The sequence below is a fragment of the Oncorhynchus mykiss genome, chromosome 3 (assembly GCF_013265735.2).
Source record: "Oncorhynchus mykiss isolate Arlee chromosome 3, USDA_OmykA_1.1, whole genome shotgun sequence".
Classification (NCBI taxonomy): Eukaryota; Metazoa; Chordata; class Actinopteri; order Salmoniformes; family Salmonidae; genus Oncorhynchus; species Oncorhynchus mykiss.
In genome coordinates this window covers 9,744,336-9,769,876 of record NC_048567.1, presented here as the reverse complement: position 1 = coordinate 9,769,876, position 25,541 = coordinate 9,744,336, and the positions used below count along the sequence as shown (strand labels likewise).

At 42.6% G+C, this 25,541-nt stretch overlaps 2 protein-coding genes across 11 annotated transcripts in view; both read right to left on the bottom strand.

The window, feature by feature from the left end:
• The window catches only part of LOC110508601 (myosin-10), a 113,492-nt gene extending 112,415 nt beyond the window's left edge, over positions 1-1,077 (bottom strand). For 6 of the 7 annotated variants that reach the window (XM_036968290.1, XM_036968284.1, XM_036968312.1 and 3 more), the window contains exon 1: positions 886-1,077. The gene's annotated coding sequence lies outside the window, so the exon portion shown is untranslated. The remainder of the gene's footprint in view (positions 1-885) is intronic. The other variant, XM_036968307.1, reaches the window with a different exon arrangement.
• Positions 1,078-5,569: 4,492 nt separating this feature from the next.
• Positions 5,570-25,541, bottom strand: part of LOC110536497 (inward rectifier potassium channel 2) — a 38,933-nt gene continuing 18,961 nt past the window's right edge. Inside the window, exons 2-6 of one of the 4 annotated variants that reach the window (XM_036968276.1) lie at positions 24,248-24,350; positions 14,259-14,513; positions 9,558-14,081; positions 7,506-7,823; positions 5,570-6,981 (exon numbers count right to left, since the gene is read on the bottom strand). In XM_036968276.1, the coding sequence (XP_036824171.1) occupies positions 6,748-6,981; positions 7,506-7,823; positions 9,558-10,589 (1,584 nt within the window). In that variant the 5' untranslated portion in view covers positions 10,590-14,081; positions 14,259-14,513; positions 24,248-24,350 and the 3' untranslated portion in view covers positions 5,570-6,747. Of the gene's footprint in view, positions 6,982-7,505; positions 7,824-9,557; positions 14,514-24,247; positions 24,351-25,541 lie in introns of all 4 variants that reach the window. The other 3 variants (XM_036968279.1, XM_036968270.1, XM_036968273.1) reach the window with 3 other exon arrangements.

The following is a 25,541-nucleotide window of genomic DNA, read 5'->3' as shown; positions in this document are numbered from 1 at the left end:
ACAATACTTGCGGGGTTTGTGTGGAGGTCAATGCGGGGGTGCGGGAGGAATGTGTGTGTGTGTGTGTGTGTAAGTGGTGGTGGGGGGGGGGGCATGGTAACGCCTTTTCTTTACGCTTAAATTTGAGGAAAAAAGCCGAGTGTTGTGGCAGCGGTGACATTGTGACTCAACCACCGCCTGAAACTGTCGCTGGTAGACAGACACACTAGCAAACTCCCCCATCCAAAATATTAGTGCGTCCGCTAACCGGAGCCATACGAAAGATTCCCATTCTACTACCTGCAACACCATACCACCCGACAAAAGCCATGAAGCCAAACGCCAACCACACCTCGAGCATGAGGTATGAATAATGATTAGGTGATTCGTTATAGCATATAGCCTAATGATAGACTCAATGGACCACATTAAAGAGAGCGCATGGAATTTAGCCTTACAGTTAGCTTTGGGGTGGTCAGTCACTAATGTGGGTTAAATAATAACCTAATAATAATATTAATAATAATAGGTTAATAATACGAATATCTTACGGATAAGAAGACATAATATCGTTATAATAATATACTTATAATAAACCCTTCATTAATAAAGCTACATATTTACAACTGCTTGCATTCTCTTGTCTAACAGCTTACAATATTTTCGGTTTGCTATGTGATCGTTTTGTACCATTCGTGGGCCTGCATGCTAACCGGAGGGCCAGGCAGCACGCCGCTGGAATGTCCCCTATTGGGTGTAATTTTCGGCGTTATTCCACCCGCATTTAGACTAACCTAGCTAGGTTAACAAGTAGCCAACACCAATGAAATATGATGCGTCGCCGTGCAGGATATTAGACTATCTACGACTGAATTAGAGTTGGCTATTGGTAACTAAATATCTCACCTTCACAATGTTCTCCGAGACGTGGATAAGTCTAGGGCTCGAGGAGGAATGAAATAAGGCGGTTTCTCCGTTTTTTCCTGATTTATATGAGGTGAGAGGAGCGTACCGCAAATGCGGCTTTTATCATTACACCGCTCTCTCAGTCGAAGCGGCTCACACACATTCTACTGATCATAAAACAGACAGACAGAAGGGTGAGGGCGAAGCTCCGGCTTCAGGGCAGCACAGTCACTTCCTGTCTATACACCAATAAAACATAACTTACATTTAAGTCCCGCTTTATAAATATAGTCTTCGAATGAAAATCTACAACTGCTGTGAATCCCCGCCCATTGAATGAGACGATCCAGTCCAGCCCCTTCGCTGGCACAGATACAAGCGACAACAAATGGGATCTTGAGAGATCCCAATTGCCACAAATCCTAACCAATCAGACAAAATATTGGGCAGTCCCATCAGTCTAACGGACGTGTGGAATGCACAATTGGAGTAAAGTAGCAGGTGCCCATACAGTTTTCTCGCGGTGGGGTAGGGAGATTTGCACGCTCTTTGTTGATGACAGCATCCCTTGTCCCGGAGTGCCCGGAGTGTGACGGAATAGTCCCTAGACATTGATCTAAGGTCGGTTAAATGGTTAATGCTAGGTTTGGAGAAAGTACTAAGCTGATCTTAGACCTGTGCACAAGGACTGTCTATTGGAAAAGCAGGGCTACTAAAAGAGGTGACCGCCCCAGATTCCTACTAACAGTTACCGTCTCCGAGTCTTAAAAATCCTGTGTTGATGTCTGGCTGGCGACCGCAGCAGCAGCATGCTATAGTACTGCTCAAAGGGGTTTGCCATTTAAAGACAAAACCGGTGCACCAGTCATTGCTCATCAATTATTGTGATTATATGGGACTAGGTATTCTTCTAAAAATAGATAATTTCTGTTGCATCATTAATTTTTTAAAAATGTGTTTTTAAGTAATAAACATGTGATAACATATTCTATTTAGTTCACAAGCCTGCACACCTTGCACAGTAAAGACACAGTAATTAACTGTATTGTACTGGAGGCAGTCTTTTACAGATATTCAGGCCTACGTTGTGACCAAGTACACCTTTCCATTCAGCAAAAAATAAATTAGACTTTTATTTGACAATGAGAGAATCTGAAACTCAAGTACAAAATAAACCAGAATTGACTCATATCAATCAATGTGTTTTATTTGCTCTACAGTGCCATTCTTTTTCACATGGAAGTGCTTTCTGCCACAAACAGTAGTGCTTTTTTTGTGATACAACAGAGAAGGATGGGAAACGAATACAGTGGTATCTGTAGAAAAAAATAATAGAGCACAGCTAGTAACAACCTGATTCCACTAACATACATCCCAACATACCTTGACCTGCAATATCACAATTTTATTCTGGAATCTAATAAAGCAACCAACCAGGAAGTCATCAAGTAATCCATCTGGCTATGTTGTTGTTGTGTGGGATGCGTAAAAAAAAAAGACTAACACAGAGGTCAGAGTCCTGGTGGTCAGGGTTCAAGTTACCCCCCCACAGGAAGTGGAGCAGACAGGACTGGCCATTAACCTATAAATAGAACTCGGTGGCAATGGAGACATAGAAAAATAAGGAAAGACACGGAAATTGAATAAATGTCAATAACACCAACTATAACCGATCAATATGGTTGTAAATCATATCATGGAATCTGCTTTAAAAGGTGAAATATCCATGTTTCCTGTTCAAAAGGTCAGTGTGTGTGAAGTGCTTCTTTCTATATACAGTATGTGACGTCTTAAAATGCCATTTCAATAGCAGTTTGTGTGCTTTTACAGTGCTTTGTATGTACGTAGTGTCCATAGTGTCAACTTACTTCTGTGCAAAGATGCAAGTCAAAGTTTCAGAGTTGTCTGTCCTTGTAGTAGGTAGAACATTTACAGCCCTGTTGTATCATCTAGTGGTCAAGACAATTGTTCAACACTTTACATATCATGTAGATTCATGATATATTGTGCATGGTATCTGCTGGTAAGGTGCATAACCCAATGATTTTGAATTGTAATACTGAAAAAGGAAACTGAATAGATTCTATTTGAAATAATGACTTAGTTATTATGTAATACCACACATGGCAGTTTAACTTAATGTAAAGTGTGACTAAATATTGTGGTAGTAGCGGCATAGAAGTTAGAAGTCTTCATCTCTCAATAACATCAGTATACATATTTCAGAAACCATCACTTTCAGAAGAGTTACACGATTCAACAAAATAGACAGGCAATAAAAACATCTAATTTGAACATTGCAAATCTTGTGCTAGTTATAGAATAACACCATAGACTTCTTTTTGAAGGCACCGCCCAATGCATTAGTCTTCCACATAGTGGGAGACAGACACCAACCAAAGCAGAATCATAGAATTCAGGATTAGTCATCCATTCTAATTCTTTGAACAGAACCTCTCTCAGAGAACAGAATGTCACAGAAATTCAATTCCTCCTCAGGTGGTTTGCCAGTGCAGTTGTGAGCCCTCACAGTTTACAATAAGAACAGGAAGCTATAGGGAGTGGTCAGGGAGGTTTTCCTTACGTAAATGTACTGCAGTGAAGTGACAGTTGTACGTTTCAGGTCCTCAGTACATGGTGGTCATGGCAGTCCAACAGGTTTACGGTCCATTTCCAGTCCCAGTTTAGGGTGCTCTGCCAAGGACTGGACACTTCCAACAATGTACCTTAAAGGTAAACTCTGCTAAATGACGTTACCACGAGTAGCACTGCAGTTATTGAGATGAGTGAGACACAGGACTTCACTCTCACAGTCACACACACACGGGTGAAAGTAGATGTCATTTCTTCTCAGTATGGGACCTCCTATGTTCACATGATCACACAATTACATATAGAATCTATTCATTCATTACATATAGAATCTATTCATTCATTACATATAGAATCTATTCATTCATTACATATAGAATCTATTCATTCATTCCATATAGAATCTATTCATTCATTACATATAGAATCTATTCATTCATTCCATATAGAATCTATTCATTCATTACATATAGAATCTCCATTCATTCCATATAGAATCTATTCATTCATTACATATAGAATCTCTATTCATTCATTCCATATAGAATCTATTCATTCATTCCATATATAATCTATATTCATTCATTACATATAGAATCTATTCATTCATTACATATAGAATCTATTCATTCATTACATATATAATCTCTATTCATTCATTACATATAGAATCTATTCATTCATTACATATAGAATCTATTCATTCATTCCATACCATATGGAATCTCTATTCATTCATTACATATAGAATCTATTCATTCATTACATATAGAATCTATTCATTCATTACATATAGAATCTATTCATTCATTCCATATAGAATCTATTCATTCATTACATATAGAATCTATTCATTCATTACATATAGAATCTATTCATTCATTACATATAGAATCTATTCATTCATTCCATATAGAATCTCTATTCATTCATTCCATATAGAATCTCTATTCATTCATTCCATATAGAATCTATTCATTCATTACATATAGAATCTCTATTCATTCATTCCATATAGAATCTATTCATTCATTCCATATAGAATCTATTCATTCATTACATATAGAATCTCTATTCATTCATTCCATATAGAATCTATTCATTCATTACATATAGAATCTCTATTCATTCATTCCATATAGAATCTATTCATTCATTCCATATAGAATCTATTCATTCATTACATATAGAATCTCTATTCATTCATTCCATATAGAATCTATTCATTCATTCCATATAGAATCTATTCATTCATTACATATAGAATCTCTATTCATTCATTACATATAGAATCTCTATTCATTCATTACATATAGAATCTATTCATTCATTACATATAGAATCTATTCATTCATTACATATAGAATCTCTATTCATTCATTACATATAGAATCTCTATTCATTCATTAGGATCTCTGTGGGCCTCGTACTAAAGATGTGTTATTTAACTTTTAAAATGTATTACCTTCTACTGTGGCACAAACCACCAGTCACAATGTTTTCATCTGATTGTCAAACAATCACTTCCTTTACATGTTCATCCAGTCTCAACATGTCTCCAGCCTCCAAACAGTGGTGGATGGAAAGAGACCTTTGTTACACAAAACACCAACAAGTGTAATGACATTTTGGTGATTGTCATTAGGCCAGAATTTATGCGTCCACTACTGTCCGTGCGGGTCTCAGTGTCAGCCATCCATCTCAGCCTCGGCAACATTTTGTTTTCATTATTGTGATAGACTCAAGTTTTACCGGTATGGAATACCCTCACTATGTATTTAAACAGCAGAGAAGTTGAGCCTCACACTTCAACGCTCTTAGTTGTTGTGGATATTGACCCACTATGCTGTTTACTTTCTGCATCTACGTCATATCGCTGAGTCTACCTTTAACATCCCTCCATTTCCCCCTTAAAATTCTACCAAATATACAGTATTCAGCAAATGAACTAAATAAAGAAAATACTGAGGAAAATTATACAAAGTTAAATGTTTGAGGAACACAGAATCTCAGGTGACAGAATCTCATATTCAAGACAGAGGTAAACATTAACATAAGATTGTCCCTTCAGCTGGGTACTGTAGAATTTTAAAAATAACATAAGGTAACATTTTAATCAAAGTTCTGCTTACAAAGTACTTATAAACCTTTGTTTGTTAACCATAGTTAACCATATTAAACAATCAATCATAAGTTTAGAAGTAGACCTTCAAATAACATGTTACCAGACGATGCACTCATATGGTTTTGTGCTGACACTGCACCCAGTTGAACAAGCAACATGTTTGATTAAATAAAGCAAATATATAATAGTCTTGCATTATAAATACAGAATAACAACATACAGTACAAGTCAAAGAAACAGCTTAAAATCGCTGCTTATTTTCAGCTGTTTCTCTGTATCCATTTTGCTACATAGCAGTCTAACACAACAGACCTGCTCAAACCCTGACAGAACACAAATGACCAGAATCAAAAACATATCAATAATGCCTTGTCTTTCAACAAACATCCCTCAATGTCAATACACCATTTTACCTCATTCTGTCACACAGTATTCAACATCAACAGGTTTGGTGTAGAAGTTACCCGTAGGCACAGATCTAGGATCAGCTTAGCCTCTCCAAAACCTAACCTTCACCATTAGGGGGCAGAAACACTAAACTGGTCATAGCTCAGTGTCTAGGGGGCAGCTTCACCTTACTCCCATGTGTCCAGTGTGAGTTGTAACTGAACAGGAGCTGCAGGTACAGACTGAAGCCAATAGGGGTCAGTGTTGTATGTGTGGTCAGCTAGGTGCTGGAGCCAGTGGTGAATGTAGCGGTTGGTTGACGGGACGGGTCTGAGACAGACGGGTTCATAATGATTCTGAAAGATCGCTATGTCCAAATCAGCTAACACAGTCAGAGTAGCAGCAGCCCATCTACCCCTTTCAATGACACTTCTCTCTCTCTTTCTCTCTTTCTATCCCTCTCTCTCCTTTTCTGTCCTATCTGTCTGTCCGTTTCTCTCTGTTTGACAGTATACAGTATCTCTCTCTCTCCGTTTGTCTCTCGGCGTCTTTGTGGTGTCTTCTGTTTCTCTTTCTACACCTCTCTCAACTTCAGTCTCTCAATGTTGTCCTTTTCCCTAAATCATGTACTTACCTTTCTCTACTTTGGTCTCTTTCCCTATGAAGCCTGTCTCTCTTTCTGCCTCTCTCTCCCTCTGTCTGTCCCTGACTTCCTGTGGATCCCAGGTCACTTCCTGTCCCCTCTGTCTGTCGCCTCCCTAGTTAGTGTGGGTGGGTTGTGAGAGGGAGGATCGTTGGGTCAGGGATGAGGGGCAGCCGCCAGGGTTGCCCTCAGGGTCATTGTCAGGGGAGACGAGCTGCAGGGCTACTTCGTTCTCGTAGCAGAAGGAGGAGCGTGAGCCCTGGATGTACTTCTGCTCGGCCAACTCTTTAGCGCTGCAAGAGGGTGTGCTGGGAATCTTATAGGTCCGGTGGAAGAACGAGTAGTCCACCTGGATAAGAAAAAGAGAGGGGTCACTCTGGATAAGAAAAAGAGAGGGGTCACTCTGGATAAGAAAAAGAGAGGGGTCACTCTGGATAAAAAAAAGAGAGGGGTCACTCTGGATAAGAAAAAGATAGGGGTCACTCTGGGTAAGAAAAAGAGAGGGGTCACTCTGGATAAGAAAAAGATAGGGGTCACTCTGGGTAAGAAAAAGAGAGGGGTCACTCTGGATAAGAAAAAGAGAGGGGTCACTCTGGATAAGAAAAAGAGAGGGGTCACTCTGGATAAGAAAAAGAGAGGGGTCACTCTGGATAAGAAAAAGAGAGGGGTCACTCTGGGTAAGAAAAAGAGAGGGGTCACTCTGGATAAGAAAAAGAGAGGGGTCACTCTGGATAAGAAAAAGAGAGGGGTCACTCTGGATAAGAGTGTCTGCTGAATGGCTAAAATGTAGAGAAAAGGGAAAACGTAACAACGAAGCTAGAGGATGAGAAACTCTTTCCTCTTCTGTTTCTATAGGACCTCTCCCCCTCTTACCTGGTAACAGTTCTTCCTCTCGAAGAGCACAGGTTCGAAGCGGTGACCCCAGAGGATCTCGGAGGCGAGGTAGGAGCTGCGACACTGTGTGGTCATGGCTGTGGCCTCCACCATACCCTCCAGAATGACCACCACCTCCAGCTCCGCGTCGCCCTCCAGAGTCCGACGGTCCATCTCGAAAAACGGCGACTCATCGTTGATCTCGTGGACGATGGTTACCGGGGAAACCAGGAAGATGCGGTCGGTTCCCGTGTCGAATCCCACGTTGATGTCCTCGTTGTCCAGCGGGAGGAACTCTCCCTCTGGGGTCACCCTCGGCTGGGGGAGGGGGAAAGAACAGGGGTAGAGAAAGGGAAGTACAGAGGGTATGAGGTTAGTGATTAAGTGTTTAGTTTTTACATTGTTTACAGGAACATATTGTATTGTTCAGTCTAAAGTCTTAAGTGTTACGTTCCACAGAAAGCTCTCGCCTGCCTATATTTCTTGGCTGCACCAGTCTACAGCCATACTCCACAGGCCTAGGCTTACTACACAACCTTTTTCAGGAGTCAATCCCCAGCCTCAGCACTGAGAAACACCAGTCTGCAGCCATACTCCACAGGCCTAGGCTTACTACACAACCTTTTTCAGGAGTCAATCCCCAGCCTCAGCACTGAGAAACACCAGTCTACAGCCATACTCCACAGGCCTAGGCTTACTACACAACCTTTTTCAGGAGTCAATCCCCAGCCTCAGCACTGAGAAACACCAGTCTACAGCCATACTCCACAGGCCTAGGCTTACTACACAACCTTTTTCAGGAGTCAATCCCCAGCCTCAGCACTGAGAAACACCAGTCTACAGCCATACTCCACAGGCCTAGGCTTACTACACAACCTTTTTCAGGAGTCAATCCCCAGCCTCAGCACTGAGAAACACCAGTCTACAGCCATACTCCACAGGCCTAGGCTTACTACACAACCTTTTTCAGGAGTCAATCCCCAGCCTCAGCACTGAGAAACACCAGTCTACAGCCATACTCCACAGGCCTAGGCTTACTACACAACCTTTTTCAGGAGCCAATCCCCAGCCTCAGCACTGAGAAACACCAGTCTACAGCCATACTCCACAGGCCTAGGCTTACTACACAACCTTTTTCAGGAGCCAATCCCCAGCCTCAGCACTGAGAAACACCAGTCTACAGCCATACTCCACAGGCCTAGGCTTACTACACAACCTTTTTCAGGAGTCAATCCCCAGCCTCAGCACTGAGAAACACCAGTCTACAGCCATACTCCACAGGCCTAGGCTTACTACACAACCTTTTTCAGGAGCCAATCCCCAGCCTCAGCACTGAGAAACACAATTCTGCCATGATCCCCCAAAACTTATCAAAGCTGCCCCATCTGAACTTTGACATGATCAAGGTTTTAAGAAGATCTAAATGTCCCTCTCTTCACCTACCTGTTCTAGAGCTTTACAACCCACAGGACAATGAAAGCAGTGGTAGGTAAGGGCCACATGAAACACAATAGATACAGACCGGCAGACAATATGTCAGAACACACACCACCACGCAAACTTTCACCAAAATTGCTAACAGATGGCCAGAAAAGAGTATTATCTATATACAGTACACACACACACACACACACACACACACACACACACACACGCACACGCGCACACGCACACACATGCCCACACATGCACACACGGTAAAAAAAAATCCTGGGGAAATTAATCCCTTGGTAAATCTTCTAAACCCCTGAGGGAGAATAAAACAAGCTCTTATTAAACACAGACATCAGAGTACAGTCCAGATGGGCTCACTGATATCACTCTCTCTCTCTCTCTCTCTCTCTCTCTCTCTCTCTCTCTCTCTCTCTCTCTCTCTCTCTCTCTCTCTCTTTACAGTTACTGATGTGTCCTGCCTCTTCTACTGTTTACAGCCCCTTCAGTACCTTTACAGTTACTGATGTGTCCTGCCTCTTCTACTGTTTACAGCCCCTTAAGTCTCTTTAATCCCTTCTTTCATCCCTCAACCAATCTTCTTCTTCTCTCCTTTCTTACCTTCAATAGCTGTGCACGTACGTGTGCCTCTACCAGGTGGCTCTTGCGTAGGTTCCCCACCCTCCACATCATGCAGAGTTTCCCGTCTCTCAGCGCCACCACTGCCGTGTCAGAGAACAACAGCGTCTCGTTACGCTTCTTGGGCTTAGCGATCTTCGCCATGACCGCTCCGATGATGAAGGCGTCGATGATGCAGCCCACAATGCACTGCAAAACGACCGCCATCACCGCCAGGGGGCAGGCCTCAGTCACGCTGCGGAAGCCGTAACCAATGGACGTCTGCGTCTCCAGGGAGAACAGGAAGGCCGCCATAAAGCTGTTCACCTGAACGAAACACGTTTCCTCCACTTCCACCACCGCCCCTGCTCCGGACTCATCTCCTCCCCCGGAAGAGGCACCCGAGCTGGGGTTGAGGCGGATGGCGAAGTCCCCGTGCGCGGCGGCAATGAGCCAGAAGGCGAAGCCAAAGAGCAGCCAGGAGAGGAGGAAGGAGAGGCAGAAGATGACTAGCATCCAACGCCAGCGGATGTCCACGCAGGTGGTGAAGAGGTCGCTGAGGTAACGCTGGCCTCTCTCGCTCATGTTGACGAAGGTGACGTTGCAGCGCCCGTCCTTGCCCACAAAGCGGTGGCGGGGCCGGCGTCTAGAGTGCCGGGTGGGCCGGCGGCTTGAGGAGGAAGGGGACGACAGTGTTGAATCTCGGTCTGAGGACGAACAGCCTTCTCCCCTTCTCCCCAGACTTCCGCCCCTCCCACCCCTCAGTCCTGAGCGCCCTCCTCCTTTCATCAATCCTTCCCCTCCTCCTGCCTCCAGGGCTCCGCTGGGCCTCCGTGCATTGCTGCCGTTGCCCTGCAGTGCTTTGCCATTTCGGTTGTGTGTGGGAGAGAGACTGGTGGGGCTCCCTGAGCCTCCCGTGCTCCCCCCCACCCTGGCCGTGTCAGCAACACTCAGAGCCAGCTTAATGACTTCCTCCTCGTCTACCAGCCCGTCAACCACCGCACTGAAACGTCGCTTAACACGCGCCGCTCCCATGGTGCTAAATACAATGTCTTACGCTGATGAAGCTGTAGTCTCAACTCCTATGTGCTTGTGAGTTTATGACCACCTAGGTATTGATAAGAACCTGGTGTTCTGTACTTCTTTCCAGTTCCACTGTTTCTATGGTGAAAAGTAATCCATCTGATGTGGTAAAGGTAAATCCATGAGGGAAAACTGTATCCAGCAGTAGATGACTTCCCTCACTTCCCGGATCATTGTTCCACTAACTTTTTATTAACAGTCAGGGTTACTCACAGCTCTACAGTGTCCTGATTCACAGTCTTCCTTCCATTCTCTTGAAGGAAACTCAGTGGTCAAGTTGTTGCTGTATATACTCCTCTGGTCAGAAACGTATTCCACAGCAGCAGATACACAGTCTCGCAGTAATACTGTATAGTCCCTGTAGTACTTACACTCCTTTGGGCTGAAGAGGGAGGTTACACACGTGTCCAGGGTATCAACAGGAGGGACCCATAGTCTGTGGCCATCTTACAAGGAAGCAGGAGTTTTGCTGACAGTTTGAAACAGCACAAGGGAAACACATTGATCAGGCTACAGGAACTGAGAAGCTTGAAAGGATGAGAGCTTGGGATACAATGGGGTAGTAGTAAGGAGGATATATACTCCCCACATTCACTAAAGTGCAATATGACAATACAGAGTCCAGGGGTAGATCCACAGTAAAGTACAGTCAAACGGTGTCTATGTTTCTAACACGTATCTAACATGCAACCAGCAGAGAAAATAATAGCATGCTGTTTCTTACGTTCCATGATCTTCACTTCCCAGTGGTTTGGTCATGGAAAATACACAAGGCAGATTGAAACAGAGGAGGAACTCCTTAGACTATTGATTCAGATAATGGTACACAATTCCAATCCATTCACTTCCTATCAGTCAGAGTATGTTCCTCCACCCTTTTATATCTATGTTTCCTTTGCTACAGGGCCTTGGAACACATTTATGAGCTACAGTAGCCATGCACTGTGTAAATAATACTCACTCAGTGTCTCTCTCAAGTGGGAGACTGTGACCAGCAGTTTGCCCTCAAATCCAAGTATCTTTTCCAAGCCACAAAAGTCCTCAAATGTCAGTGGTGAGTTCTTGGCACAACAAAAGCAGACTTTTAGAGACATTTGAAATATGTTTGTGGCTCTCTCAGGTGACTGCTGGATATCCTATTCCTGAGAGACTCTGTGTTTCTCCTAAAGGCATTGTCAATTCAGTACAGAACACACTGCACAGACTGACTACTGACCAGATCAGCTACATGATATTAACTACAACTGCATGGGAGAATTCTCTATAACAGAGGGAGTGAGGGAAAGAGAGGGAGAAAGACAATAAATAAAAGGAGAGACAATTAAATTACTTGACTAGAACGCAAGGCATGTACAATTGTGTGTACTTTCTGTGTACTTATTGTTGTGTACCATCCTATACATATGACACCAGGATTAATTCTATACAACACCTATTATAGAGTCAAAGTGAATGTGTAGGAGGAGCAGAATCCTATTGGCCGGTTGTGGGGAAAGAGGGGAGGGGTAACAGGCACACAGGGCATACACCCGTGGATGACCTCTACGAAAACTCAGAGTTCAAAGGTTATTTCAGAGGTCAAATCCTGTCCAATCCTGGGACGGGAGGTGCCGTGTCCTTGTTTTTTCCAAACGGGTTGGTTTTAGTTCTCTCCTCTTGGTTCAAGTGTCACACTCAACACCCCTGCTTGACAGAGAACACACATGTTTATCCATTTCAGAAAAGCTTCCAGTCTAATTCCTTTGGAAAAATGTGGCAATAATGTGAAGAGGACGTGCAAGGAAAACTGGGTAAAAACAACAACCCACTGAGGCAAACAAAGGTAATATTTTGGGAAGAGAGATTTTTTTGTTTGTTGCATGCCAAATCCCTTAGGGATAAAAAAACAAAGAAAACTCAAAAGGTTTGATTCAGGGCAAATCCAAATGACATAAAAAAGGTTTGGTTGCGATATTAGACTTTACCTTCCGTACACATTTCCAGTGGACTGTGGTTTTCGAACGCTGGCAAGTCTTTGACCCCCAGTGAACAAGCTAAACATGTTACTAGGTCCCTGAGGAACAGTTCAACCCTTCACCAGCTCCCTGAGGACAGTTTACAGTGTAACACCTTGACCAGATCACTGAGGACACCCTGACTAAGAGCAACGAAGGCACAACACAGGAGACAGTCGTTACCTGGTGTCCAAGGTTTACACAGAGACAGATGTTACCTGGTGTCCAAGGTTTACACAGAGACAGATGTTACCTACTGTCCTAGGTTTACACAGAGACAGATGTTACCTACTGTCCAAGGTTTACACAGAGACAGATGTTACCTACTGTCCTAGGTTTACACAGAGACAGGTGTTACCTACTGTCCTAGGTTTACACAGAGACAGGTGTTACCTACTGTCCTAGGTTTACACAGAGACAGGTGTTACCTACTGTCCTAGGTTTACACAGAGACAGGTGTTACCTACTGTCCTAGGTTTACACAGAGACAGGTGTTACCTACTGTCCTAGGTTTACACAGAGACAGATGTTACCTACTGTCCTAGGTTTACACAGAGACAGGTGTTACCTACTGTCCTAGGTTTACACAGAGACAGGTGTTACCTACTGTCCTAGGTTTACACAGAGACAGGTGTTACCTACTGTCCTAGGTTTACACAGGGACAGATGTTACCTACTGTCCTAGGTTTACACAGAGACAGGTGTTACCTACTGTCCTAGGTTTACACAGAGACAGGTGTTACCTAGTGTCCTAGGTTTACACAGAGACAGGTGTTACCTACTGTCCTAGATTTACACAGAGACAGGTGTTACCTACTGACCTAGGTTTACACAGAGACAGGTGTTACCTACTGTCCTAGGTTTACACAGAGACAGATGTTACCTACTGTCCTAGGTTTACACAGAGACAGATGTTACCTACTGTCCTAGGTTTACACAGAGACAGGTGTTACCTGCTGTCCTAGGTTTACACAGAGACAGATGTTACCTGCTGTCCTAGGTTTACACAGAGACAGATGTTACCTACTGTCCTAGGTTTACACAGAGACAGATGTTACCTGCTGTCCAAGGTTTACACAGAGACAGATGTTACCTACTGTCCTAGGTTTACACAGAGAAAGGTGTTGTCATGTCACATAAACAGTAAGAGAGGGGAGAAGATAAGATAAGCCTCTACAACAAGTGGAAGTGGGGAAAGAGATCCCTCCTAAAGTGAGAGGTGACGTAGGGGTTCATTTTGACTGGTCTGCTGCCCTCCCTCTCTCAGGCATAGTAACAGGAATTTAGGGGCTGCACTTCTGAGAAAGTAGAGAACACACAATCCTTCTCTCTTTCCTTCTTTCTCTGGCGTTTTCTTCTTTTGCTCAGTCAGTCGTCACATTTCTTATCCCGTCTGGTTTCTTATCCCGCTTTGTTCCTCCCATGACGCCTCTCCTGTGTCCTTGCCAACCTGGTAATAACATGACAATACAGACCAACCAACAATCAGCATAAACAGAGATACAACCATGACTTCAGATCTCCTTTGTGAAAACAGATGCTCTGATGATGTAAGCAGGTAGGTCTTGTCTTGTGGACATTCTGAGAATGTAAGTCGGTAAGGAGCAAAAGGGCAGGATGGACTCACCGTCTCTAACCCTCCATGGTTTTCATCTTCATTTGTAATAGCTCAATGAAAACCCATAATAAAACCAATAAAATCATGTAATCAGTAACCTGTACGTCGAGACTTGGTCTGTCTGGGTGCTCTGGCTCTTGTAACACAACAAATATTCCTGTGTCCAGCTTACTGGGAGTGTTGATGTTGCGTCACTTCTTGGAAAGAATGGGAAGAAATGTCTCCGGAATTACAAATGAAAATGTCTCCATAAAGTCATGGAACCTGGAATAAAAAGAAACAGAGGGGTGGAATAAGAGAACCACTTCCATTGTGATAGTTTACTGTATATCTTTACGGTCATATTTTATGACCCATACAGGTGAATAAGCTGTGAATTTGGGCCCCAATACTGTACATCTTGACGGTTATTGCAAACACACACACATGTTTATTTTACTGTCCTTCTGGGGACCAAACAACTGATTCCCATTTCAAATCCTACTTTCCATAGCCCTTAACCCTAACGCTAACCTTAACTGCAAAATCCTAACCTTAAAACTAACCCAAACTCTAACCCTGAAACCTAACTTTAACACTAATTCTAACCCTTAAGCCTAAAAAAGCCTAAGGGAACTGGCGGAATGTCTCCAATTTTCCTTGTATTACTATCTTTGTGAGGACATCTGGTCCCCACAAGGATAGCAAAACCAAACCACACACACACACGTGTATTTGTGACACAGCGAGGGAATTACATATCCCATATACTAGCCTGGGGCCTGGGGCATGGGGCCTGGGGCCTGGGGCCTTGGGCCTGGGGAATGGGGCATGGGGCCTGGGACCTGGGGCCTGGGGCCTGGGGAATGGGGCCTGGGGCATGGGGCCTGGGGAATGGTGCATGGGGCCTGGGACCTGGGACCTGGGACCTGGGACCTGGGGCCATTGTCATGCAATAGTCCACTGCCATTCTGCTATGGATCCCAACACTGCAGTGTACATGGTGCTGTATCACATGGAAACAACTACAGAGGAATGCTGATGTGTTACCGAGGCAATATTTGATGAATCATGCTGCTAAAGAAGGACAAGGAGAAAGAGGGAGGAGACTCCAGTCACCCAAGTCATAGACTATTCTCTCTGCTACCACACGGCAGGCGGTACCGGAGCACCAAGTCTAGGTCCAAAAGGCTCCTTATCAGCTTCGACCCCCAAGCCATAAGACTGCTGAACAATTCATCAAAGGCCACCAGACTATTTACATTGACACCCGTTTGTTTTTATACTGCTGCTACTCGCTGTTTATTATCTATGGATAGTATCTTCACCCCAACCTACATGTACAAGTCCCCTCTAACCTGCACACTGACTCGGTACTGGTACCCCCTGTATATAGCCTCGTTATTGTTATTTTAGAATGAGACAGAGTAGAGGGCGTGAACCATAGTTTATTGAATGAGAGAGTAGAGGGGGTGAACCGTAGTATATAGAATGAGACAGAGTAGAGGGCGTGAACCATAGTTTATTGAATGAGAGAGTAGAGGGGGTGAACCGTAGTATATAGAATGAGACAGAGAGAGGAGGGGGTGAACCGTAGTATATAGAATGAGACAGAGAAAACAGGGGGTGAACCGTAGTATATAGAATGAGACAGAGAGAGGAGGGGGTGAACCGTAGTATATAGAATGAGAGAGTAGAGGGGGTGAACCGTAGTATATAGAATGAGACAGAGAGAAGAGGGGGTGAACCGTAGTATATAGAATGAGACAGAGTAGAGGGGGTGAACCGTAGTATATAGAATGAGACAGAGAGAGGAGGGGGTGAACCGTAGTATATAGAATGAGACAGAGAGAAGAGGGGGTGAACCGTAGTATATAGAGTGAGACAGAGAGAAGAGGGGGTGAACCGTAGTATATAGAGTGAGACAGAGAGAAGAGGGGGTGAACCGTAGTATATAGAATGAGACAGAGAAAACAGGGGGTGAACCGTAGTATATAGAGTGAGACAGAGTAGAGGGGTTGAACCGTAGTATATAGAATGAGACAGAGTAGAGGGGGTGAACCGTTGTATATAGAATGAGACAGAGTAGAGAGGGTGAACCGTAGTATATAGAATGAGACAGAGAAGAGAGGGTGAACCGTAGTATATAGAATGAGACAGAGAGAGGAGGGGGTGAACCGTAGTATATAGAATGAGACAGAGAGAGGAGGGGGTGAACCGTAGTATATAGAATGAGACAGAGAGAGGAGGGGGTGAACCGTAGTATATAGAATGAGACAGAGAGAGGAGGGGGTGAACCGTTGTATATAGAATGAGACAGAGTAGAGGGGGTGAACCGTAGTATATAGAATGAGACAGAGAGAAGAGGGGGTGAACCGTAGTATATTGAATGAGACAGAGAGAGGAGGGGGTGAACCGTAGTATATGGAATGAGACAGAGAGAGGAGGGGGTGAACCGTTGTATATAGAATGAGACAGAGAGAGGAGGGGGTGAACCGTTGTATATAGAATGAGACAGAGAGAGGAGGGGGTGAACCGTAGTATATAGAATGAGACAGAGAGAGGAGGGGGTGAACCGTAGTATATAGAATGAGACAGAGAAGAGAGGGTGAACCGTAATATATAGAATGAGACAGAGAGAGGAGGGGGTGAACCGTAGTATATAGAATGAGACAGAGAGAGGAGGGGGTGAACCGTAGTATATAGAATGAGACAGAGAGAGGAGGGGGTGAACCGTAGTATATACAGTCACCGAGGTAACTGAAAAATAGATGAAAAGGAAGGGGATTGGGTTGAGGGGCAATATAGCCGTGATAGAGAGAACTGATAGTGAATTATAAATGAGATTGGGATAAAGACTAATACTGGGAACGGTATTGAGATCTGTGATGTGGTGATGGTGACGGAATGCTGTGGATTACAGCTGGGCTCGTGACTGCAGTAATCCCACCATGACTCTGATAATCCACTCAAGTCTTTATATAAGAACCACTCAACCACGGCCAGAGGGAGTGTACATATACAGGTAGGATACAGTAGATAACTGAATACACAGGTACGAACCACTACACATTGTTAACTTTAACTGTACACATACCGGTGATTGGCTGCAGTATACACACACACAAAGGTAGGATACAGTACAGGTAAGTAAAGGTACAGGCTTCACACAGTGTGTGTGACTGTGTGTGTGTGTGAGAGAGAGAGAGAGAGAGAGAGAGAGAGAGAGAGAGAGAGAGAGAGAGAGAGAGAAAGAGAGAGCGAGACTGTGAATCCCAAACCACCCCCTAGCCCCTACCAACTCCCTTGGAGGGCCCCCCGTTGTCACGTGTTGCTGACGAAGCTCAGGGGGTGACTTCCAGAGAGTGGCAATGGGATCAACAAACCCATCAACTTCGGGACACACTCCTGGCTTGAATGATACAATTCATGTTCCACTTTTAAATAATAAAAAAAGCATGACATTGGAATGAACAAATCCCCCTGTCGTTTACAAGATATAAACCTCAGTAACAGTTAAACATTTCATTTGGGAGGTATTTCATCTTTTACATGTGTCAAGTTTCGAAATCCGACAAACAAATGTGGTCAGTGGTGTAAAGTACAAGTAATAATAGTAAAAATACTTTCAAGTACTACCTAAGTCGTTTTTTGGGGTTGGATATCTGTACTTTACTTTGCTATTTATATTTTTTACAACTTTTTCTTAGACTTCACTACATTCCTTAAGAAAATATTATACTTTTTAGTCCATACATTTTGCCTGACAACCAAAGTATTCATTACATTTTGAACAGGACAGGAAAATGGTCCAATTCATGCACTTATCAACAGAACACTAAACACTGGTCATCCCTACAGTGCCTTGCGAAAGTATTCGGCCCCCTTGAACTTTGCGACCTTTTGCCACATTTCAGGCTTCAAACATAAAGATATAAAACTGTATTTTTTTTGTGAAGAATCAACAACAAGTGGGACACAATCATGAAGTGGAACGACATTTATTGGATATTTCAAACTTTTTTAACAAATCAAAAACTGAAAAATTGGGCTTGCAAAATTATTCAGCCCCTTTACTTTCAGTGCAGCAAACTCTCTCCAGAAGTTCAGTGAGGATCTCTGAATGATCCAATGTTGACCTAAATGACTAATGATGATAAATACAATCCACCTGTGTTAATCAAGTCTCCGTATAAATGCACCTGCACTGTGATAGTCTCAGAGGTCCGTTAAAAGCGCAGAGAGCATCATGAAGAACAAGGAACACACCAGGCAGGTCCGAGATACTGTTGTGAAGAAGTTTAAAGCCGGATTTGGATACAAAAAGATTTCCCAAGCTTTAAACATCCCAAGGAGCACTGTGCAAGTGATAATATTGAAATGGAAGGAGTATCAGACCACTGCAAATCTACCAAGACCTGGCCGTCCCTCTAAACTTTCAGCTCATACAAGGAGAAGACTGATCAGAGATGCAGCGAAGAGGCCCATGATCACTCTGGATGAGCTGCAGAGATCTACAGCTGAGGTGGGAGACTCTGTCCATAGGACAACAATCAGTCGTATATTGCACAAATCTGGCCTTTATGGAAGAGTGGCAAGAAGACAGCCATTTCTTAAAGATATCCATAAAAAGTGTTGTTTAAAGTTTGCCACAAGCCACCTGGGAGACACACCAAACATGTGGAAGAAGGTGCTCTGGTCAGATGAAACCAAAATTGAACTTTTTGGCAACAATGCAAAACGTTATGTTTGGCATAAAAGCAACACAACTGAACACACCATCCCCACTGTCAAACATGGTGGTGGCAGCATCATGGTTTGGGCCTGCTTTTCTTCAGCAGGGACAGGGAAGATGGTTAAAATTGATGGGAAGATGGATGGAGCCAAATACAGGACCATTCTGGAAGAAAATCTGATGGAGTCTGCAAAAGACCTGAGACTGGGACGGAGATTAGTCTTCCAACAAGACAATGATCCTAAACATAAAGCAAAATCTACAATGGAATGGTTAAAAAATAAACATATCCAGGTGTTAGAATGGCCAAGTCAAAGAATCCAAACGAGAATCTGTGGAAAGAACTGAAAACTGCTGTTCACAAATGCTCTCCATCCAACCTCACTGAGCTCGAGCTGTTTTGCAAGGAGGAATGGGAAAAAATTTCAGTCTCTCGATGTGCAAAACTGATAGAGACATACCCCAAGCGACTTACAGCTGTAATCGCAGCAAAAGGTGGCGCTACAAAGTATTAACTTAAGGGGGCCCAATTTTTCAGTTTTTGACTTGTTAAAAAAGTTTGAAATATCCAATAAATGTTGTTCCACTTCATGATTGTGTCCCACTTGTTGTTGATTCTTCACAAAAAAATACAGTTTTATATCTTTATGTTTGAAGCCTGAAATGTGGCAAAAGGTCGCAAAGTTCAAGGGGGCCGAATACTTTCGCAAGGCACTGTATACTGAGATCATGTGATAGATCATGTGACACTTAGATTGCACGCAGGTGAACTTTATTTAATTCATTATGTGACTTCTGAATGTAATTGGTTATTTTTTTACTTCACCAATTTGGACTATTTAGTTTACATGAAATCCAAATAAAATCCATTTACATTACAGGTTGTAATGCAACAAAATAGGAAAAACGCCAAGGGGGTGAGTACTTTTGCGAGGCACTGTACTCTAGTATGACAATTGGGTACTTTTTCCACTACTGCATGTGACAAATAATTAGACACCTCCTACATTATTTTGTGTGAAACTGCACAAACTCTAAAATAAGTGGTGCCTAATGGAATTCCAATTAGTTCTGAAACCAGCAGCATTGCTGGCTCCGTTTAAGTGGTTATCGGAGGGTCTCAATAGCACCTACACCCTCCATCATTTTCACTTCCTCAGCTTAGTTACACTGGTAGAGAGGCGTGTGAACAGGGCAGAGGGGGTGATTTGGGATTCAGCTAGAGAGAGAGAGAGAAAAAGTGAGAGAGAGGTGACAGGGAAGGTGTCCCTGTGAAATTGCGATGTGCGACCCTAACCTTTGCCTGCAGCAGTATACTCTATGTAAGCTAGGCACAGAATGTGACCTGCTCTGTTGTGTTGGTTAACTTCATTATCAGTGGGTCAATTGATTATCTTCTTGGACAGACACAGAACAGCCATCAGAACATCACATCCTGTCCTCTACACAGAGGGCTTTATCGACTAACCATCTATAAGCCTAGTTTTAAGGAGCAACTGATATGTCCTAAACAGTGATGTAGTGTTAAAAAAAGGTGGGTGAACAATAAACTCCAGAGGTAAACTATAAACTCCAGTGGTAAACTATAAACTCCAGTGGTAAACTATAAACTCCACTGGTAAACTATAAACTCCAGTGGTAAACTATAAACTCCACTGGTAAACTATAAACTCCAGAGGTAAACTATAAACTCCAGTGGTAAACTATAAACTCCACTGGTAAACTATAAACTCCAGTGGTAAACTATAAACTCCAGTGGTAAACTATAAACTCCACTGGTAAACTATAAACTCCAGTGGTAAACTATAAACTCCAGTGGTAAACTATAAACTCCAGTGGTAAACTATAAACTCCAGTGGTAAACTATAAACTCCAGTGGTAAACTATAAACTCCAGTGGTAAACTATAAACTCCACTGGTAAACTATAAACTCCACTGGTAAACTATAAACTCCAGTGGTAAACTATAAACTCCAGTGGTAAACTATAAACCCCAGTGGTAAACTATAAACTCCAGTGGTAAACTATAAACTCCAGTGGTAAACTATAAACTCCAGTGGTAAACTATAAACTCCAGTGGTAAACTATAAACTCCAGTGGTAAACTATAAACTCCAGTGGTAAACTATAAACTCCAGTGGTAAACTATAAACTCCAGTGGTAAACTATAAACTCCAGTGGTAAACTATAAACCCCAGAGGTAAACTATAAACTCCAGTGGTAAACTATAAACTCCAGTGGTAAACTATAAACCCCAGTGGTAAACTATAAACTCCAGTGGTAAACTATAAACCCCAGAGGTAAACTATAAACCCCAGAGGTAAACTATAAACCCCAGAGGTAAACTATAAACCCCAGTGGTAAACTATAAACTCCAGAGGTAAACTATAAACTCCAGTGGTAAACTATAAACTCCAGTGGTAAACTATAAACTCCAGTGGTAAACTATAAACTCCAGTGGTAAACTATAAACCCCAGAGGTAAACTATAAACTCCAGAGGTAAACTATAAACTCCAGTGGTAAACTATAAACTCCAGTGGTAAACTATAAACTCCAGTGGTAAACTATAAACTCCAGTGGTAAACTATAAACTCCAGTGGTAAACTATAAACTCCAGTGGTAAACTATAAACTCCAGTGGTAAACTATAAACTCCAGTGGTAAACTATAAACTCCAGAGGTAAACTATAAACCCCAGTGGTAAACTATAAACTCCAGTGGTAAACTATAAACTCCAGTGGTAAACTATAAACTCCAGAGGTAAACTATAAACTCCAGTGGTAAACTATAAACTCCAGTGGTAAACTATAAACTCCACTGGTAAACTATAAACTGCAGAGGTAAACTATAAACCCCAGTGGTAAACTATAAACTCCAGAGGTAAACTATAAACTCCAGTGGTAAACTATAAACTCCAGTGGTAAACTATAAACTCCACTGGTAAACTATAAACTGCAGAGGTAAACTATAAACCCCAGAGGTAAACTATAAACTCCACTGGTAAACTATAAACTCCACTGGTAAACTATAAACTGCAGAGGTAAACTATAAACCCCAGTGGTAAACTATAAACTCCACTGGTAAACTATAAACTCCACTGGTAAACTATAAACTCCAGAGGTAAACTATAAACCCCAGTGGTAAACTATAAACTCCACTGGTAAACTATAAACTCCACTGGTAAACTATAAACTGCAGAGGTAAACTATAAACCCCAGTGGTAAACTATAAACTCCAGAGGTAAACTATAAACTCCAGTGGTAAACTATAAACTCCAGTGGTAAACTATAAACTCCAGAGGTAAACTATAAACTCCAGTGGTAAACTATAAACTCCAGAGGTAAACTATAAACTCCAGTGGTAAACTATAAACTCCAGAGGTAAACTATAAACTCCACTGGTAAACTATAAACTCCAGTGGTAAACTATAAACTCCAGAGGTAAACTATAAACTCCAGAGGTAAACTATAAACTCCAGTGGTAAACTATAAACTCCAGTGGTAAACTATAAACCCCAGAGGTAAACTATAAACCCCAGTGGTAAACTATAAACTCCAGTGGTAAACTATAAACTCCAGAGGTAAACTATAAACTCCAGTGGTAAACTATAAACTCCACTGGTAAACTATAAACTCCAGTGGTAAACTATAAACCCCAGAGGTAAACTATAAACTCCAGAGGTAAACTATAAACTCCAGAGGTAAACTATAAACTCCAGTGGTAAACTATAAACTCCAGTGGTAAACTATAAACTCCAGTGGTAAACTATAAACTCCAGTGGTAAACTATAAACCCCAGTGGTAAACTATAAACCCCAGTGGTAAACTATAAACTCCAGTGGTAAACTATAAACCCCAGTGGTAAACTATAAACTCCAGTGGTAAACTATAAACTCCAGAGGTAAACTATAAACTCCAGTGGTAAACTATAAACTCCACTGGTAAACTATAAACTCCAGTGGTAAACTATAAACCCCAGAGGTAAACTATAAACTCCAGAGGTAAACTATAAACTCCAGAGGTAAACTATAAACTCCAGTGGTAAACTATAAACTCCAGAGGTAAACTATAAACTCCAGTGGTAAACTATAAACTCCAGTGGTAAACTATAAACTCCAGTGGTAAACTATAAACTCCAGAGGTAAACTATAAACTCCAGTGGTAAACTATAAACTCCAGTGGTAAACTATAAACCCCAGTGGTAAACTATAAACTCCAGTGGTAAACTATAAACTCCAGTGGTAAACTATAAACTCCAGTGGGTGATCAAGACAAACCACCACCAATATGAACAAAAACATTTAACAATTTTATAACAGCTTGGGGTTAAACACTCCAAGTAGAGAAGTCTAAAGATAAATAATCCACATGGTGGATTCATTGAGTTACACAATGAATGAGATACATTTTGAGATCCTTTAGTATAATTTGGACAGGAAACCTCATCATAGTGAGGATATTAATAGTGATCAATATTCCCTCTAAGCTACGCGTGGGTGTGCAGCTCCCTGGGACTGCCTCGCAGAAGAAATATCAGCCCTCACAGAGAAGCACGAGATTGAACTTCCCTCAACTTTCTAGTTTTCCCCTTTAGTTAACACTATCAACGTTTCCCTCTGCTGTGCGAATTGTGATCGAATCAACACAATATTAGCCACTTTCAATCCAGCGTACTGAAACAAAATGAACTACGCAAGAGATTTTCTTGTAGGAAGAGTGCATTGAGTAAGATTCTATTGCATTTACAGGCACAACTCAGGTCCATACTCTACACAGACTGGTACACCATAACCAATCAGAGCTGCAGTATCAAATAGACCATTGCCATATATGGATTTGCATGTAGCCAGTTGTGTAAATTTGTTCCTATTCTTTGCTAGTGAGTTAATAGCCCAATTATAGCTAGTTTCTAGTCAGCAACGGGGGAGTGGTTGCTTCCTACAAGAGCACAAAACGTGTGCATCTCTTTGAAAAGCAAGTAACAAACAAAAAATGTATTCTAGACACTGATATCTGTTCAAAATGTTGTTTGTCTATGGATATCTAAATCTTATCAAACTTCAAAAATACATTTTCCTTAAAAGGGAGGTGTGTTCCCATAACATACCCTATTATTAGCATGTTGATTGTATTTGTAGGCCAATAGGGAAGGTAGACCATGGGGAGATGTTCATAATGAAACATATCTACTGTAAGTACTTCCATTTGTTTGATAAGAATAGCACAGATTTTCTCAGTGGACCCCACATGGGGCTCTGATCTCTAGTATGGGAACCACTGTACTAACCTTTCTCTCTGCTGGCTTCCTCTCTCTCTCTGTCTCCTCTGCCTCCTCCTCCATGCATCACAGCCTGCCTCAGCCTCACCACCGTCTGTCTCACCAGTACTCTCTGTAAAGCAGGTTTATGATGAGAACTTAGTAGCCTGCTGAGGTCAGGCTCCATTTAACATTAGCTTCTTACTTCATCATTCTAGCCAACTAGCTAGCTAGCTGGCTAACACTAGCCAGAGCCGAGCCCTTTAACGTTACTGCAATACGAATAGAGGTCTCTGCCGGCAGCTAGCCACCTGACTGACATATCTACACTGAGTGGACAAAACATTAACAACATCTGCTCTTTCCATGACAGACTGACCAGGTGTATCCAGGTAAAAGATATGATCCCTTATTGAGGTCACTTGTTAAATACACTTCACTCAGTGTAGAAGGTGAGGAGACAGGTTAAAGAATGTTTTGAGACAATTGAGACATAGATTGCCTATGTGTGTCATTCAGAGGGTGAATGTGCAAGACAAAAGATGTAAGTCCCTTTGAACGGGGTATGGTAGTACTTTGAGTTGGGGTAGTTCATGTCACGTCTCACTGGCCCTTACCCCAATTTGACTACACTACCCTGTCCCGACTACACTACCCCAATCTGACTACACTACCCTGTCCTGACTAAACTAACCCTTCCCTGACTACACTACCCTGTCCTAACTACACTACCCTGTCCTGATTACACTACCCCAATCTGACTACACTACCCTCTCCTGACTACACTACCCTGTCCTGACTAAACTACTCTGTCCTGACTAAACTACCCTGCCCTGACTACACTACCCTGTCCTGATTACACTACCCCAATCTGACTACACTACCCTGTCCTGACTACACTACCCTGTCCTGACTAAACTACCCTGTCCTGACTAAACTACCCTGTCCTGACTACACTACCCTGTCCTAACTATACTATCCTGTCCTGACAACACTACCCTGTCCTGACTAAACTAACCCTTCCCTGACTACACTACCCTGTCCTAACTACACTACCCTGTCCTGATTGCACTACCCCAATCTGACTACACTACCCTGTATTGACTACACTACTCCATCCCGACTACATTACTTCGACGCGATTACACTACCCCATCCTGACTACACTACCCCATTCGGACATCACTACCCCATCCTGACAACACTACCTCATCCTGACAACACTACCCCAACCTGAAAACACTACCCCAACCTGACAACACTACCCCAGCCTGACAACACTACCCCATCCTTTCAACACTACCCCAACCTGACAACACTACCC